Source organism: Chlamydotis macqueenii, chromosome 14 (genome assembly GCF_036417535.1).
Source record: "Chlamydotis macqueenii isolate bChlMac1 chromosome 14, bChlMac1.mat, whole genome shotgun sequence".
In the NCBI taxonomy this organism is placed as follows: domain Eukaryota; kingdom Metazoa; phylum Chordata; class Aves; order Otidiformes; family Otididae; genus Chlamydotis; species Chlamydotis macqueenii.
In genome coordinates, this window is record NC_141569.1 from 8,524,331 (window position 1) to 8,544,134 (window position 19,804).

General features: G+C 37.6%; 1 protein-coding gene across 1 annotated transcript; it reads right to left on the minus strand.

Annotated features, from left to right (window-relative positions):
- Positions 1-1,399: 1,399 nt before the first annotated feature.
- Positions 1,400-17,171, minus strand: FABP6 (fatty acid binding protein 6). Its single transcript, XM_010127595.2, has 5 exons — positions 17,087-17,171; positions 5,622-5,726; positions 4,602-4,777; positions 2,653-2,742; positions 1,400-1,514 (listed from the first exon to the last, which is right to left on the minus strand). The coding sequence occupies exons 2-5, from the start codon at positions 5,686-5,688 to the stop codon at positions 1,461-1,463; spliced, it is 387 nt and encodes a 128-aa protein (XP_010125897.1). The 5' UTR covers positions 5,689-5,726; positions 17,087-17,171; the 3' UTR covers positions 1,400-1,460.
- Between the last annotated feature and the right edge of the window lie 2,633 nt (positions 17,172-19,804).

The window sequence follows — 19,804 nt, forward strand, 5'->3', positions numbered from 1 at the left end:
GACTGTATCTTCTAAGCAGGAATGGTCCATTGAGTTCTAGGTTCTGTTTGTGGCATTCTATCATGAGTGGAGTTGGGGCAGACAGCAGACTCTGAAAAGCAAAAGATTTATGAGAATTTGAGTTGGCCTAATACTGCTTTGTGATTGTGCCTCTGTATGCGGCACTGGTGAGGCTGCACCTCACGTACTGTGTGCAGTTTTGGGCCCCTCAGTACAAGGACATTGAGCTGCTGGATTATTTGCAGAGGAATGTACTAGCTGACTTGAAGTGAACTGAGTAAGCCTGGTGAGATCCCTCATTACTTCTCAATATGACCTCATATAACTGAAGAGGCTGAATTTCAACAAAATTTTATTAAATCGGTAGAGCTGTTTGTTGCAAGTACCAAAAGAATGTCTCAAGATTGAACAGGTTTTAGATTTGACTCATGTTTAATTAGAGTTCAGCATTATGCTTTGCCTTGGAAACAGAGTAAGTAATATATTGAGCAACACCTGGTCATAAGACATGTGCAGCCCTTTTCAGGTAAACCGATGGAGCCTGGATAAAGGCTGGATAAAGCCTTGCTGCAGATGAAAAGCTTAGTAATCCATATTGAGGAAAAATATAAAAAGTAATTAAAAGCCTTTTTTGAATGAAAGATACCTGAAATGACTGGAATTATCAGTCATTTACATAGGCCCATCAGAAAATGAACTTTTGCGTACACAAGACACGTGTCCTAGCTAGTTACGGATTAGCTTGTGAGAGCAAGTAGCTAGGTGGACCCAGAAGGCCAGACAGCTGGAAAAAGGAGTCTGAAAAGGGAAAAGCTTTGTGGACTGGGTACTGGCCAGAAGTGATTTGGAACAGTGAAACTAAAAACTGTGTTGTATGTAATTCCTACTGTGTTCAAGAAAACGGGTTTTCACATGCAGGATTGCATTGAGAAAATAACACTCCATGTTTTCCCACAGGAGTCTGTCTGTAAAAACTCAGATGTCCTCTAAGACTTTGGGTTCCGAGGAGATATCAATGACAACGAGAAAACCATTGCAGTAGTATGAAAGCATATCTTTTAATGAGTGACAAACTCATTAAAAACTCATTCTCTTGTTTTCAAGCTCCTAGATTTCTGCCCTCCAACCAGCAATAAGGCAAAAAGCTTTCATCAGGTCTTGCATTTTGATGTACGCTGGTGATAGACAACATTTGAATATGTCATGTATCATATCCTGAAATACTTAGACTGGAGCAGCATCATTAAATGTTTTGTTGCATCTTTTGTGTTGATTTTCTGTGTATTTGTCAGATCTTTAGGAATGTCTTAAGCATTAATGTTGAGGATAACATTACCCTGAAAAACAACTCTTCATTTTTGTAATATAAAGAAAGAGAAAGGGAAAGACAATCAGCACTCTATTTTATTTATTTGTATTGTTTGTTTTTCAGTGCACTGGAAGAGACTGGCTTTACTGCCTTAAGCAATCTTTTTGCTGGTCCTTTTGTAGACAACACCAGAAGCAGTAGAAATCTGGAATAAATAACAAACCAAAAATTCAGTTGAACAGTGTAATTAGAGCTTCAGCGTCACAAGTGAAAAGACCTGCTGACTGGCTCACAGAACCTGTCCTTTACTGAAGGAATATTTACCATTTGGTAGAAGACACATCTAGAAAATAAGCTGAATGTCCTTGTCAAGTCTGAAATACAGTGTGAAAACACTCTTACACAAAAAGCACAACTTCTGAAGAGGGGTTTAGGGATAACTTAAATGTATCCTGTGTTAGGCGTGACTCCATCAACTGCAAGTCATCAGTGTTTCAGACAAGTGAGATAACTGTTCTCCAAAAGCAGTAAGTGATTGGCACTATTAGTTTCAGGGAGGATGAGTGTCCTTTCTTGACTCACAGACTAACTAACTTCTGGTTAGTCTCTGTTGAAGAAGCGCTCAAACATACATAACTGGCACAGACATAAGTCAATTTAGGAACATTTTTGAGAATCAGAAATCATCATGTTTGACAATCATCTTATCTGTTTTACAAGTTTTAGTGTAAGTGTTGTAGTTTCAGTAATCTTCCAAAGCTATGTTGCCATGTTGTTGATAAAATGGCATACTACTTGAAATCCAACCTCTTTTGTGTTTTCTTTTTGTTTTTTTTTTTTTTCCTTCAGTAAGACTAAGGAAATAGGGTTCTACAGAAATCCTGTGAGGAGTTGCAGCTAGATAGTTTTTTAAGATTTAAACAAAGTTAATAACTTTATAGAAACATGTAAGTAGTAGGTGAAAAGTGTTAGATATATTATTTTCTGTTCTTGAGGCACAGGCACAGTGAATACAGTTAAAGACATGTCAGTCTGGGAATATTTCAGTCTGAACGTTTCAGTCTTACAGCTATAAAACTGTGTGCCTGTGCCTAAAATGCAAGATCTACATTTCAAGTTTACAAAAAAATATGTGATGAGAAGTTTGTTAATTCAATTTTTGGATTAACCTTGCACAAAATTGTAGAAGATATCTCTTGTGAAGAGAGAAATGAAGGAGAAAGTCATTTAATAGTTTTGCTTTGTTTATCTAAAGATTTTTTCTAAACTCAAAATGTTAAGCCTGCTGCTCTAGAGGTTTTGTTTGTTTTTTAATAAACTAACCTGGATATTTGAGAACTCACCTCTACTAGCTTTCCTCCACAAATCTCTGCAGTATGGCGATAGTTGGGAAACTCAGCTACTATTTTGCCATTTTCCATTTTAACAGTTGCCTGTAATACAGAAAGGTTAAACGTTCCCTGAGGTTACTAGCATTTACATTATCATACACTGTAAACATCTGTGCACCTGATGCTTAAAGTTTTTACTTCTAAAAAAGTAGAAGTTGTGTATTATACATGCAGCTTCACAAACAAGACTAAAATCCTTGTGCTCTGGTTCTTAAACATTCACAATTTAAATAGAAAAATGTTCATATAAATACATGCAATTTCCATGTCTATGCTATATTCATTCCTAGCTCTAAAGATGATCTGACTAGAGACTATGCTTCTCGTTCACTCCTTAATGTTTTATGTTGTTCTCTTGTTTTGACAGTGAAGTAAAAGGCATGACTGTATGAGTTAATTTTGAAGTAACATTCTCAGATACTAATAACCTGCCCGCAAGCAGCACAAAATTCACCGTGGACAAGTGCCGTGAATCTTTACACTGGAGCCTGAGTTTCATACTTTTAACTACACTAGAATGCATCTTGCTCACTTAAGTATAGGTAAACACGACTCCACAGTCTGCAGTCACACCTTTAATATGTGCTAGTACTGTAAGAGTTGCTTCTGTGTGGAAGAAGTATGCCAGGATGCTACTATGAAGATCACAAATACTACAGCAGCGCAGCTCACCGTCAAAACTAGATATGTAGTTCCATCACAAAATCAGTCTTGTCTGTACAACTAGTCAGTCTTGCCTATGCATTTAGTAATAAAGACAGATGAGCCAGTCATATTTAGAGGAGGAAAAAGTAATTTGCAAAGTGAAGAGATGAGTAGATGTTTTTTACCAGATACAAGGAAACCATCTTACTAGTTTATGTATTATTTAGTGACACTATGTAAAAGGCTTCTCTGCTGAGAGTCATTTACTCTGCCTCCATCTTTGGCTACTTAGTAGTCTTTGGACTGCTGAAGTGCCCAGGGCTGAAGAGTACGGAATTTGTAATATTTCAAAATTGTTCATTTTGCAATAAATAGACCAATTGTGTTTTATTTTATCTGTTAGGTTTCACAAAGATTTCTCAAAGCCAAAGGTATGGGGTTTTTTTTCCCCTCTCATAATCAGAAAGGTGTGACTAAAAAAGCATTCTGGAAATAATGCAATGCTGTTGCTGTTCTCCGTTTGTCACAGCTCCCTGATGCAATTGCTGGTTTTCCTGTCTATAAAGCATTTACCCAGTAATCTATTGCAGGGTTCTGCACACCTCACAAATGCAGACTTTAGCTGTCCCAAACTGTCTTAACCCCTTAAACAGACAAGAAATGAATAAGGCAAGTAAGTAAAGCAATCATTTTACAGCAGGTTTGTATCAAGATTTTGTCTGTGACAGGTGCAGATGGAATACTGTGCAATCTTCCTTCTCACCAGAGGCTACTTCGGTTGCAAGTTGCTTTGTATTTCAAGAGGAAGGAGGATACAGAGTGTTTTTTTTCCCTTCACTTTACACAGTCTTTTGTTTAAGGCTCAGGCACAGGTGAGTTCAAAAGGTGACAGGCATGGGCAGAGCGCTCCCCTCAGAGCATTCTGCAGTTGCTGTGTGGTGCTGGACGACACAGCTGCCAACCAGCTCTTCAGAGTTCTAATGAGTGTTATGTTTGCTTGAGCTGTGACACAAGTAGATGCTTGACACTCCACCCTCATTCTTTATTAGTATGTACAATTCTGAAGCTCTAGCTGTCTTTAAGATCAGATTTATATATTCTGCTACGGGCATCAATAAGTGGGGGGAAAACTTATCTGTTTCTAAGCTATGACAGATTTAAAAAAAACAATTTAAGGAAGATGTTTCTGAGACAGATTTGATTTTCACCCAATTAAAAAACAATTCATACAGCATAGAACTTAAGAGCTAATTTACCTTGAACTTTTTACCACCCATTGTCTCCATGTCTGCTTCCTTGTCAATTGTGAATGTGTTGGTCGTGGTGCGGCCTCCTGGGAAATGCTGCGTCCAGGTGAAGTCATTTCCATTCTGCACCACCTCAGTGACTATTTTGCAATTCCTTCCCATTTCAATCTTGTCACTGGAGAGACCTTAATCAACAGAAACATACAGTTTATAAAATCTAATAGCCTACCAGCATGCTAATGGTATGTTTGTTCTCAGACCCTGATATCTAAGCATCTGATCTGGGTTTGTCTTTTTTACATTTTTTTTACAGCAGTATCAAGCTCTGAGTTTAAATTACTGGTATATGAATGTGTTTGCTAATATAATATGTTTTGGTCTTGCATTCTTTTCCCTGAGAAACAATACACAGAATAAATGCATAGATACAAAGTATATATAAACATTCCCTTCTACTTAATCTACACATGTAGATGCGTGGAATTTAACGTGTATGAACTTGTGCCTTTGCTATATAGATGTGCATACTTATTTACTTTTTTCTATTGCTTTTTAAATAAATGAATACAAGCACTGTACTTACATGCACAGATCATAGTGTCCCTAAGAGATTTTACAGAGTAATCTCTGAAACAGGTTTGCATAGTCTTCTGATAGCGTTCAGAGAAACCTGTTCCTGTGTAAGATTCTGACAAGCATTTTCACACTAAATTTACACTCCCACCAATGAACACTAAGGACAGAAAAAGTGACCTTCATGATCATTATACTGCAAACATCTTGGCTTTTCATTCTGCTGTCACTGAAAAGGAATAGTACTTCTGTAGAACAGGACTGTTTCCTGCAGCTGCCAGTGCTGCCTATAAGAATGACAACTGAATCTCCTTGCAGCAGTGCAGAGCACTCCTAGTCTTAGCCCCCATTGATCTCAGCACATCTCAGTAAAGAACCACTTTTTTTTTTAAAAAAAAAAAAAGGATTTAAACTAATTTATAACCTTTAAGATTTACACCCCCAAGACATACTTACCAATCTTCTTCACAAAGTCATCATAGTTCTCATCGCCTTCGAATTCATATTTGCCTGCAAATGCCATGTTGCCCTGGTGATGTGGCTGGTAGAGCAGAACAGCAGCTGGAACAAAGAAGAATGGATAAGTGCAGATGGCTCGAGGCCCTCGTTTTTATAAACCAGCCCAAGCTGTTCAGCCCACCTATACCCACACCCCTTGGAAATATACTTTTATGACCTATGTGAGTCACTAGCATGGATGCCATTGACCTGCATATAAATCAAGGTTATAATTCAATTATACATCCTGGATAATAATCTGGAGATCAGCAGAAATCAAGGACAAAAATTCGGTTTTCATTTTAGTGCATATTTAAACAAAGTTATGTATTTCTGCTTTCAAGATTCCACTGATTTTGCTTTCAGGATGGAATGATGGTAAAATATGTTATAATGAAATAGGGAGAAAATGCCTTGAATAACGTCCTGAAATCACAGCCTTGCTCTATTTGGAAGCATATCCTATATTAGTTAAAATATGAAAATATGAAACAGATTGCACAGATTCCTGAGTAATTCTGGTAGGATACAGGCAATGACAAGATTCTGGGTAAATTACTACACCTGCACATGTCTTACCTTATCTCCTCACAGAAAAAGAATTCTGAGATATTTTACACTACTGGGATGTAAAGTACACTAGTCCATGGCACCATGTTCCCATAGCTTATTTAACATCAAGAGACAAATAGGACTTTGTATTGCTTAGCAAATGTTTGCACCAAGTACAAAAAATATACTCTGATTTATGTAAGATAGCCATATGTTAAAAGTCAGGGAGTCTGCTGGGTAATTTAGAATGCATACAGGAGACGTCCTGTGCCTAATGAATCCACTGCCACACACAAATAGCAGGGTAGGAAATTCCCAGCCGCTGTGTATTGGCATAGCTCCACTGGCTGAGGACACAGATTAACAATTTTTAATCTGAACCAAATCATTCTTAGGATTTACGTGAAAATGGTGTCATAGATTAGAATTTTATTTTATTTTATTAAAATAATAAATTTGGGAAGGAACAGAAGATCTACTTTCCCCCAGTTTTATAAAAGTCTGGAGAAAATTCCAACAGTGTTTAGCAAGTTTTGCTGTCTGCAACGTGGGTTCCATTTCTTAAATGCAACTAATTTAGTCCCACATGCTAATGCAAGAACATGATATTTAGAGTCAAGAAACTGATCAGAAGAACAGGAACATAGGCTGGATTACTAAAAACATGGAAAACAAAGGTCCACTAAGCTTCATCACTGCTTTTCTTAGTATACTTTCAAATTAATGTATTCTATGTGACTGTTTCTGTATTTCTAATAAAGAGACTCATCCGTACTCCGCTCTGTCAAAGAATGAGACAAACTTCAATAATGAGATGAAACTTCAGTAAAATGTTATATATTATAAATCACGGTATATCACTGCTGTAAAACTATACAAATTAGAAGCATTGCTACATCTAACAGCTTTATTACCAATAACATTGTCTTTGAGTTCACAGTCAGCTGTGCACTCCCTCAGCCTGTGCTCCAAATTCTGCATGTTGGAGGTGCAGTGTGGTGTGCAAGCTGCTCTACTGAGTGGAGACAGAATGGGGCCTCTTGCTGAACCCTGCCTCCTATGGGCCTTCTCCTGTACAGTCACACACTGGCTGTGTCTCGACTGAGCCTCACAGATTCTGAACTGGATGTAGATTATGTCGCACCCACGTTAAATTCAGGAGGAGCGAGACATAAGACAGTCTGTACCTAACTGTTTTGTCACAGCATAGCAGTGTGCACAATAACTCCTTAAATTAGTATCTGTCAGGAGAGGCTTAATGTTTTATTAAACAAATACATTTGCTATATATACATATAGATTTAATGACATATTACTTGCCAGGGTATGTTGCAATTCAATAAAAAAAATAATCCTAATTTGTATTAATTTTTTATTTTACTTATTAAGCTGCTTTCTTTTATACGAAGTCTCTGCTGTCCATAAATTACACAGCCTTTAACCTGATTACAGAATACACAGAGCATATGAGGTTTGAACAGGAAAACATTGCCTGTTTTAGGAAAATTTTTGCAGTTTCATAACTTTTCCTTACAGGGGAAAAATGAAAGGGATTCCAGAATAACACACTGACTGATGAGTGAAGAGTCTGAATCAGGCAAGAAGGGGACTGCTAATGGAAAATAATCTTCTGACCAGAAAAAGCTTCAGAAAATTCCACGTCAGTTTTGTGAGAGATTATACCTGTGGACTAGAAAAGATCTTACCTCATGTTTATTAGTTGAGAATTTATATTATTTCTAGGGTTTTTTTTAATTTTTAGCTACTTCCTCTTCTGAAGTCTGAGAGAAAGTAACTTCAAAATCTTACATCTTCTTATGAAAGACAACATAAAACTTTCAAATGGAGATCTGGTTTTTGAAGCTGATAACAATCCCTTTAAAACTATTTGTTTGGGTGCATGTTCCTGGCAGGGAAGCAGTTTCTAGAACAGACGCAGAAAGTGAACAAGAGCAAAGCATAACAAAATCATGGTCAATTTGCAAAATAAAAATGGAACAAATGTCCTAGAAATTACTGCTTTTCTACCTCTAACCCTTCACTCTTCCCATATTTACTCAGCTTTAAATCGTACCATGCTGTGCAGAGGCTGACTATATTGTGCTGGAGTTCATGACGCCACAAAAGCCATACCATCTGCTGTCTGCATGCAATTAAAAGGATGTCTCCATACTTGAAACAGAAGACAGTCATATACCTTCCCTCTGTGAACAATCTCTGTGTCCTGTGAATAGCATTCAAAACAGAGGAGTGCAAGAGAAAAATATGAATCTGGGGGTTTCTGTATTAATTACAAATACATAAGATTCAGGGAACGGACAGAGACATTTGTTTCATTGTCAGTGTTTCCTCTGCACTTTTGATTTATAAGCATCTCTAAAATTATTTTGACTGTTCTGAAACCATATTTGACACTTAGTTTTTTAATTAAATCTCCTTCAGCTGAATCCCAAGATTGCTGAACTCAATGACCAATTGTGCAGGAGCAGACAACTGAAAAACAAACTTTATCAGCTGGACTCAGATGCTTAGGCCCTATCTATATAAAGAAAAAAGGCATCAGCATAGAAAACAATGAAGTGGTTGCACATACATAGAAGCCTCAGTACTTATTGCTACGGTAAAGCTAAGTAAATGCCAGTTAAGCTACAACAGTGTAAACTCTATGCCATTGTAGAGGCAAAAACTCTGGTAATTTCAGTCACATAGAGATATGAAAATACCATTTAGAGGAAAGTATCATCAAGCCTACTTCACACATGAGAAAGCTGAAACACTGAGAAAAAGTGACGTATCAGAACTTATGATATAGTGAATAAATGGCACAGCCAGTAAGAAATTTGAAGTCCAGGCATTAACCCAGTGTCCACAGGATGGCACGTTAATTTAAGAATTCTTATAATAAACAAGCCCTAAGCAGTAAACGAGAGCTCTGAGTGACCAATAACTTTCAAATATACACCCAGGGAGTTTTATTCTTGCTCCACTGATGGACTGGGAGAATCTTTACAGCTGCTTTGCACAACTGGCTGAGCAAGTCCCTAGTTAAGATTCTTGCCATCTCCATGTAGCTCTGTGTATACTGAAAAACAACGAGTGCCCAGTCCCAGTTGTGCTTTTGGGGAGTGGGTGAGACTGTCCTTGGATTAGCTGAGCACTGAAGGCCTCTGTCTACCACGAGGCTCTCAGTGTTCCAGAGAGATGCACAACCCTGTGAAGAAGGTAAATGAACTCAAGCCATAAACTCTTCTGTTTACACAAAACTTATTGGGGGACAATGCCACTGGTGTAGTAACACCACATGGACCTTGGAAGACAGATCAAACTAGATAAGAAAAATGTCACAGTTCTGTGAAACAGGAAAAACATTATCAGATTATACGAACAGTACTTGAGTTTTATGTTCTCTCACTCTCTCTAAAGATCAAATTATATTGCTAGCTTTCTTGTGATGCGATATAGAAGTGCTGACATCTACACAACTATACAATACTTGGAGCTCACCTGCAGTGGGAATGTGGTGGGCATAAAGCCAGCATGTAGTACAGTAAAGTACCAATGAGTAACTATTTGACTGGGTGGATCACTCTTGCCACACACTAAGTATGAGTTTATTCACCTCAAAGAAGTTGTACACTACACTGTACATGAGAGTTCCAGAGCAGGTTACGAACATCCATCCAAACAATAAAGGTAAGGCTACACAGTGTTAATAAATATGTTTGCTATGCCTGGCTGCTTAGGATCAGAGTGAGTTTAGAGGAAGTTTTGAGCAAATGTGGCATCAACTGTACTTGTGTGTGCAGAGGGGCTTTTAATGTGCGTTCTGAATTTGCACCCATGTTTCCGTTCACTTATTCTGAAATAAATCCTTATTTTCATTCCTGCCTTTTTTGTTATAAAATGTAATGAAACTTGACAGTGCATTGGAGAATTAAGAATTTCATTAAGTAGACTTCCAAATATTGAGTCAGAAAAATGTTTATTCCAAGAACAAAGGAATAGAGACCATCTGACTTTACTGACGTTACGGTCACTTGCACAACTGTTGTTAGTCATCCAAGTCCCTGTCTTTTCAGTTTCAGCTTAAACCAGTATCCACTCAATGCCTTTACACTTTGCATTTACAGTATTCGTGATTCTCCTGCCTCTTCAGAGCTATGAATGTGTGATGTTGCTTTTGCAAACCTCTAAAGCAGTGCTTCATCCTTCGCGGGCTGGGCACTGAACTAAATGGTGCAGAGAACTCCAGAATTATCCAGTGCAAAAAAAAAGAATACATTAAACCAAAATTACCTATGTCTATGTATATATGTATTTTAAATACATTACATGTATTTGATCCATTCCAGCTACTACAATGTAGAACCTGCACACTGCCGCAAACAGCTCTGGTTATGTTACACTTCTACTTAACAGAACTCAGTTCAAATCCAACTGAATTAACAGCTATAACTGAGACCAGCAAAAAAATGGAAGATATTTCCCTGGCACAAGGTTAGAATCGTAACAGAGACAGGCAAAAAATAAACAGCTTCAGGTGTAAAAGCTGAAAATAGCTTTCAGAAAGTGGTCATTATCTTCAGTGTACTTGGCACCATCTATCACTTTTAATGGAGAAAGACAGCTGTTCTCTATGTAGGTCAAAGAAAACATCGTCATTCTATAGGCGACTGTGTCTGCCATCTGGTGGCCAACTGTCAGGGCCCGCATGCCAGGCAGCGTGTGCCACACTGAGTGGCCACCTCACCCATGTAAGCCCCTGACTTCAGTTTGGGCATGCAACTAGCCCCGAGCCACAGCTGAATCTCCAGGACGAACCGCCGATCCCTTCATTCTCTAACTGTAAAAAAATAATAATTCCTCCCGGAGCCGGTTATAATGAGCTCACTAAGAGTCGTGTTAAATGTATCGTTTGTATAATATCTAATCGTATATCAGTATTTATATAAGCAATTATCTTCATGTTTCATTTTGGGACATAGTTCTAAACAAAGATGATTTCCTAAGCACTGGTTTATGGCATCACTGAAATATCACACAGTAGTAGCCTTTGCTTAAACACTAACACTTTTGTATCGCTGTCTTGGCAATGAACAAGACACAGGACTGCTTCATACAGATTTAATTAAACATTATAGATCAGAGGCCAAACACTAGCTCTCCTGAATTCAGTGAGAATCATCTACAGTAGAATTAACACTTCAACACAATGTAACGACTCTAACTTTATGTGTAAATGCTGTTTGTGGCAGACTGGCATTTGTGAAACCCACTGAGCAGATTCAGCTGTCACAGAGAAACACAAGTAAGGGTGGGCATGCTTAGAGGGAGCAGCACTGTTTGCAGACAGAATGCAAGGAAATGGCACAACCTTATTCTGCAAGGTCTAAGGTGCACAGGGTTTTTGACTGTATTTGTCTCACTGAGTGGGGGGAAAAAAAAAAAAAAATCAAAACAACCCAAAACCATGCATTCACAGTTGTTCTTACCTAACTTTGAAACCGGAGTCACTGGTCTAACATCAGCACATAGTAAATCTAATATTTGAATGTATATTGTCAGGACTATGGGCAGGAATCAAACTCCTAGTAACAATGAGAAGTTACGCAGAAAGGCTCAACACTGTGTTTGAATTTATCAGGATGATGTGAGTTGCAACTGTGTGGCTGTTGTTGACAGTTAGCTTGAGTAAGCTGTCAAAGTAGTAAAACTTTTGTGGAAGCTTATGCCCAAAGGAAAAGTTCATCTAAAGCAAGCAGTTAATTCCCTCTGTCTCCCAAGTCAGCTACCTCTGATATGCAAAACAGCTGAGTCTTCAAATGCTAGTAGGAAAAGAGGGAGCTTTCAGGAGCCAAATCAAAGGCCTTGGATATCTTTACTTTCAGAATTTACTTGCCACAAAGTAATAAATATAACGCTTTTGCATTCTTTTTGTCATGTCGGAGTCACCCTGCCCTTGAATGTCTCCTAGCATGCTTTAAAGTTTATTAACCTTTCAGATGTGTGGTATAAAGCCAACAGAGATACACTCAAAGACAAAATGGAGATAAGGAAAGCAATTCCATTAGTGAATGAACTAGGCTGAGTGACTATCTTTGAAGTGCTTTTAGAGCTGGAATGCAATTGAACAAGGAGTACAGATTCAGAATAAAAGTAGGAACTCTCCAGTGAAAAGACAGTTACACTTAATGATTCTTACAGAATGAAACTTCATCTGGAAAGCTTGTAAATTCTTAATACAGCTTTATCTGGCAATTATTCAGCAACCCTCCATAGTAAATGGCTAATGATTATTAATTCCTTTGGTATTCAGACTAATCATTCATAATGAATTCAGAATGAACTCATTTGGTGTTAATGTAATGTGTAATTCCTTGGGAGTCCTATTATAATGTTGCCTTATTAAGTATCCATTTAGTATAGTACTAGGTGTTACTATTCTACACTCATAAGCAGTAGAAAAGTAATTACCAACAAGATGTAGCTGAATTATTGGAAAGCTAATGCTTGTACAGAGTCCAAATACTTAACAGAAATGCACCAGTCAGCTCTACAGGAATTCTACAGGTGACACAGTACAGACCCTGTCCTTGCCCCAGATGTGACATTCTGATGGGTAGGAACCGCCTAACAAAAACAGGAAAGAAAGGATCCTACCAGAGATCCTTTGAGAGGGATCTGAGAGAAAGAAACATTTGCAGAGGAAGAAGGCATAGATCTTCAAGAAGTCCAGTACTCTGGGGACTTCCTAAAAGGAAATTTGATTATTTTCTGTTAAAACATTATATCAGGAAAACGTTTAGTTTGCTTGGATCTCCAGAAAGGTAGTTTCCAGAGAGCAAGATGACAAATTGGTTCATTCCTGCTGTACAAACTGGCATAGCTTCTGTAAGAAGTATTTGGTTCTGCTGCCCCTGACTGGTGTTCCTGATCTCTGAGTGCTACCTCAATGGGACTGCTGAGGTCTGGTTTCAGCAAGTAAAAAGACAGAAAAGTAAACCTAAGGAAAAAAAAAAAGAAAAGAAAAAAAGAAAAAAAGTGCTTCGTTTTCAGGTGGTTTCACCAGTTTTCAGCTGATTTGGTTCTCCAAACTGTCTCAATTGCATGGTCAGGCCCTGAACGTACAAGACAGAAGATGAACAGCACCATCATCATCAATAACATGCAGCCCTTCCATTAGCCTAGCAGTGACTGCAAACCACACAGCAACTGAGAGCAGCCTGAGCATACGACAGTGCTGCTTAAATTGCTCAAGTGATTCCTAGCTGTTCTTGAGCCATCTCCTGCTCTGTGCTGGCACAACCACCTATGCAGTAGCATAGCTACCAGAGCAAGGGTCTGATTTCAATTAAAAATACCAAAGATAAAACAAAAAGGTATTCTTCAGCTGGATCAGTGCTCTCATCCAGTTCTTTGCTTTATGATACAGAGCTGCGCTGGCATAACACCAAGTATTGGCATGGAGAAGGGAACAAGCAGCTGGTGGAATATCAGCACAAGGTGGCTATGCCACTGAAAAACGCTCACTGCAATCATGATCTGAGTTATACTTTATGATCTATATCAAAAGAATAAAGAAGTCCAAACTGATAATTGTAAACAAGGTTCCGGAGGGGGAAAAGCAGAAATATGCTCATGCTAATTGAGCTAGTGATGTGTGCCTAGTTTAGGTTCACTGAACAAACTTTCTGCAAGCTGAAGGCTCAGTACAAATTCTCTGAACTCATTATTTCCTATTGTCTCTTCAGACTCCAACAGCCAAGTAAAACAAATCAGCACTCCTGGACTCTGAAGCACCAAAACAAAGAACTGGGAGGCAAATCTCTGTTATCATTTCAGTCTCTTCTAGAATTGATAGTACTCTATAAAATTTCTTGTCTTTGTTACTCCAGCAGCCAGTTTACTCGCTGGTATGTAAAAATCTTCTTTTAATTTCTAGTTTAAATTAATGCATGGTTATTCTAACCCTGTACTAGTGCCAGCATTGCTCCTTCTCTTAAGCAGAACTTCTTTCTCTGAGTTTACCCCAAAGTGCTTTTAGAGAGCAGTTACATCCTCTTTTTTTGCTAGGGTAAATAAATTGAGCTAAGCTATGCCAAACTCAAACTCTGCTAGACACTTCTGAAATTACAGACTTTTTCTTCCTCTTATAATCCAAGTATTCCTCTTTGCTTATTCCAACTTCAGATAACCTTTTTGGAACAGAAGTGACTGGGACCTGTAACATTTTCCAGCTCAACAAGAAGTTTCATTGGTACACTCCCCACCTTTTAAACCAAGATAATTAACAGATATACTAAAATGTTTTGGTTTTGCAGTAAGATTGACACCAGCAACTTCCTGTGAATCTAACTGTTCTTTTCTTTCCTCAGGATTCTTCCTTTTAATTAGTTATCTTATACTAAATGTTATCAATTGCATCCCATTCCATGATAACGGGGACTGACAGCAGAAATAGGAAGCTATCTTGATTTTTAAGTTTTAGTAACGACTATAACAAGAGGCTTGAAGATTTTTGTTATGCCAGTTTTGAATCACGTAATCTGAAAATGCACAGTAAAACTAATTTTGCCTACTATCAATTTGGCTTACACAAAACTGTTAAGATTTATTTGAAATATCATCTTTGGATTAAGAACCACTATGGAACATTTAGAATCCCAATGGTTTTATTCTAATACAATTTTTTTAAAGTTGCTAAAATGAAAGATATAATTCAACCTTATCTGCAGAGTCTTCTGGTAAAACCCAACTGAGTCAAGGCCACCTCTATATATTTCTTTGTTCCATATAATTATACTAGAAGTTTCTAACAGAAAGTAAAGAGAGCTCTAATAAAGTTAGTTACTGACATCCCTAAAGATAGGAATCATTACAACTACTTTTCAGACTTTTCTGACCAAAATCCAATAGTCATCCCCCATTTATCTAGATAGTTCATGTGATGTGTTGTAAAGATTTTATTACTTGATTGTATCTATATGATTGTACTTGCTGACACATCAGGACAACACAGCTCCAAATGGGAGCTATTCTTCAAAGTAATCTAGTCTAATTTGGAGACATCTGTCACACGGTTGTGGTCTTCTAAGCAACCCTTAATCACCACCAAAAGTCGATAAAAAAGCTACATACTAATATAAAACAAATGTGCATTGCATTTGCATTTAAAATTAGTGGGAACTTACAGCAGGGACAGTAACTGAATGTAATATGCTGCCACCACTACACACCAGCACCACCACCAAGAAAAAAAAAAAAAAAAATCAAACTATTTCTTAGCCACAATGTACTTGGAAGGCATCGTGCTCTGGAAACCTCCTCTCTACAGCTACAGTTCCCTACAAAATTTGCACAGTAATTTATTCAAATTAGGCTTAGAAGGCAGCAGGATGAACATGGGATGAAAGCAGGACTTGAGTGTTTCAGGAACTTACCCTGCTTCTACAGTACAAACTGGAGTTCTGCACGGACTCTGGTGGCAGCAGGCCTCTCATGATAGCTGGACAACTTGCTGAAACCAGTCCTAGAGCTTGCATGTTCGTCTGCACTGAACTGACTTGCTTATTTTACAGCATTGTGCCTGCTTCTCACATATCTCTTCTGCAGTGCCCTACGATTGCACTCTAGCAGGCAGCATTCACTCCGCTGTAATAATCACAGAATGCTTTGTTCCACCAGACAAACTAAGCAACTGTGTTTTGTGTACATGATGTTGATTTAGGCTTTCTTGGAGAAATGCTGCCTTTAACTAAGTTTACTGAAGCCAATAAAGAGCAACACGTAACATCATGTTTTAACTTGTTGTTTCTGTAGGAATTCTGCAAAGAGCTGCTCCTAAACAAATCATGCTATAAAACAATAAATCAATTTTTAAGTGCTATCTGCTATACAGTAGAAAGAGGTTTTCAAAATCTACAGAGATATAACATAAGGAACATTGTAAATGGAAAATTCTTTTAAAAAAAGGAAATCATACACAAATTATTTGTCTTCCCAGTTTTACTCACACTATTAGCTTATTAAGCACAGGCTACTGGTGTGTAGCCTATAGATAATAGAGAAGGAAATTATGGACTTTTAACAACAGACATTATCTACTTAGTAAAAGATTACTATTTAGTCTTGTGAGACAATGTATTTTGTCACATTAACTGAGACTCTAACAGGAATCAGAGATGGTCAGGATTTTGCAGAACTTTTTGTCATATTTGTTGTTCTGGTTTTTAACACAAAAAATTTCTTCCCATTGGTAAGGAGTAGTTTAAAAAAAATGACCACATTTTGAAGTACAGGGACATATGATTTTCCCCACTTTTCTCTGTTCCTGCCTTATACTGTTTAAAGACAAACTCTTTAGTTTTAAGTATTGTTTCAAGGAAGAACAAAGACATTAAGAGCTTCTGTATTCTCCTTGTTTTTCCTTTATTTTAAAGAATTTATGTGCTGCAAGAGAGTGACAGCAGTCCAGAGAGACAGGTAAAGGTCTCAAATAACCCCAGCACTATATCTAGTCTAAATTGCTCAAATATCCACAGCCAACCTGGATTTATCAAATGTGTAACTAAAGCTGCCTCCTTAGAAAACACTACTAACTGGCAGTGTAGATGCTGAATTGCACTACCCCTGTTCAATATGCAGGCTTATACATAGTTTACATATTAAAAAGTTTCTATTTTTCTGTTGTAATAATTTTTTACATACCATGCAGCTTATGGAATTTTTTTTTTAAATCACAGTTAATAGTGGAAAAAACCACAAATATTTATTTTTAATTTGCTATAAAACAAACACATTTTAAAAACATCTGAAATGTTTGTTTTCAAATCATTAAAGCATTACACACAGGTGCCTTTTAAGAACTGTACCTGGATAGCAGTCCTACTCCCTTCACCTTTTCCCTCCAGTTTGGGATATTCAGAGCATTTTCTTTAATGTATTGCAGAGTTACTCCATGATACATACGACCAAAAATGCAGGCTAGCAATGGGTGCTAAGCAAAGGGGTTAACTTTCAGCTTCAATAAGACAATTCCCCATTCAGAAATACAGATATGTGTTTTGTTTGTCACAAAAGAAAACTTTCTAGGTCATTCCAACACGTTGAAATACATCTTTTGATTTTGAAACAGACTGTTTCTACTGAAAATGCCAACACGTTTTCTTATTTCCAGCATGGAAGACATTAAAAAAAAAATTTTTTTTCCTTCCCCCTCCCTTAAGATACTGCAATTTCACCACTTCCTTATTTTCATGCATCTTAACTTCTGTAACGTCAACATCTCTGTATCTGGATCAACAATGGTTACTGAAGCAAATACACAAAGCTGCAGAGCTAAAGAAAGGCCAAATTCTCCAATTGGCCTGCCAGGGGAACTCCTTCCACTGCAAGGGTTACTCAGAGTTCAGTATGCATGGAATAAACACAGCACACTTTATTATGCATCCTGCTTTCCAGCCTGCTGCTCCCTGTCCTCCATCATTACAGCAATAGCACTGGATTTTAAATACAGATTATGTAGTGTGCCCCAGGTCATATGAGATGGGGTTAATAGCCAGGAATCCCCATTCACTGCTGTCTGTTAAAACAATCGACACCTCTCCATCTTTTAGATGTAACAGTTTCACCAGCACATTGCCCTGTATCTCCACTGATTTTACTGAAGTGTATTAACCTCTGTCTATTGCACTTGTAAAGCCTGCTGCTTTATTTGTGCACATAAACCCCATGCACAGCTAAATTCTGCTATTCTAAAGGATTCCTTCCACTGCAGTTCCTGAATCTCTGTTAAGGGGAACATTAAATTCAGATACTTCTTTTTTTTAAGACACATCTGTTTTGCAGTTGACTTTTTCTTATATTTTAAAATTATGTTTATTAGTTCCCTCCCATCTCCTTCACTCTCTCAAGCTTTTCCTTTATTCTCCTCTACAGCTCACTGGAAGAGAAGAGTCAGATGGAACAGGCAGCTATGTGGTGATGGGGATAAGGTATTTGCTGCCTCAGTAATCCAAGCAAACACGGATTTTGTCTCAAAGACTCTCAAAGGTAAATGTGAGAAATCAGTATTTGAGTGAATTTTTCTCATGCTAGTGCAGTGTTTATAATGTGGCACACTGAAAATACTGATGCAGGTTAATTGTGCAAGAATAGAAAGAGTTTGAAAATATTTGATGCAGAGAAGGATGCATTTCTTTTCTTGAAATACCAGAAAAGCCAGTTTTCTTTGCATACAAGTACTTTTTTGGTCTTCAGCTATGCTTTGATGTGTATGATACAGTCACATTTCACTCTATATTTTACAACAATCTGAAATTGTTTATATTTCCCTAGATACATTTAACAGAAAAAAATAAATCTACTTTCGTAGCAGAAAAAATACATCTCACATGCCATTTCTGCACCATCTCCAAAACAAGCAGATCTTTGCATCTGCTTGTTCTATTAACTGCTTTGATTACCTTTAGCCTGTAGTGTCCCTCTTCCAATGGTTTTATTTATTCTTGAGTTGCTCAGCAATAAATTTTTTTGTTAATAATCAAACAATACTGATGTAAAACTGAGAAAACAAGACTAGGCGGTTAACAGCTGTGATTTTATCTCAAACTCTGGAATAAGCCATACTTTTCTTAAAGTTTCCTTCTGGAATCAGAAGGAAAATCTGGAAAACACTTCAAAATCTGAACTTCCACTTGGAAGTTTCTTCACTTCATAGTACCAAACAACAGCTGTTTTTCTCCTAAATTATGAATAAGCAGTAGGGAACAAAAAAACTAAACAGTGACATTTGTTTATTTTTTTAAAACTTCATTCTTAATCTAAACTTGCATTTTTGAATGGCTCAGTTTGGTAACATATACAGATCACTTATCATTCTCAGGATGCTGAAAAATTTGGATGTTTAGTTCAGTGACTGGATAGGGTGCCAACTTCCCAATATTCTAGTTCCTCAGACGGAAAATGCTTTGACAAAATCTGCACAGTGTAAAACCCAGTTGCACCCACCATTAACTGCAGGATTCTAGTGCCCAGGATTATGCTTCTGACTCCATTGGTGAGCATGCAGAGGCGGCTCTAAAACGAGTCTGAATTTCTGTGACTGTTTCTCCAGAGCAGGCATGGCATTCCAGAGCAGCCTCTGAAAATCAGGTAGACATCAGTGTCATAAGCCGTGCTGCCATCTAGTGATCAAGCTTTAGTTCTACTTCTTAGCTGAACAAACGTTCAAATATGCCACAGACTGACTTCTGTGCCAAAATCTGTGGCTTACCAGGCTAGTTGCAACTTGTGTCTTAAAAGACAGGAGATTTAAAGAAACCAAAATACTTTAAGCTTCTCCTGCATGATACTGGAATTTTTGCTGTATTTACAAAATTGGAGATATAGACAGATTATTAAATATATTGATTGAAAATGCCACCCTGTGTTTGTTTAACAGCAAGTCTTCCACCCACCTTCAAAGCTCTTTTTTTTTTTGCCAGAAGCACCTGATGAGATTCTGTAAACAAGCCACTATCATCTTGGCTTGAGATTACTCTCTGTTAACAAAAAGGGGCTCTGGCTTTAGGTTGCTAAGGACTGCCTTG

Excerpts from the sequence above, each read along its gene's own strand:
- FABP6 (XM_010127595.2), bottom strand. The coding sequence starts at position 5,688 with ATGGCATTTGCAGGCAAATATGAATTCGAAGGCGATGAGAACTATGAT. Across the intron at positions 4,778-5,621 it reads TGACTTTGTGAAGAAGATTG|GTCTCTCCAGTGACAAGATT; the intron begins GTAAGTATGTCT and ends CTGTTGATTAAG. Across the intron at positions 2,743-4,601 it reads TGGGTGGTAAAAAGTTCAAG|GCAACTGTTAAAATGGAAAA; the intron begins GTAAATTAGCTC and ends TCTGTATTACAG.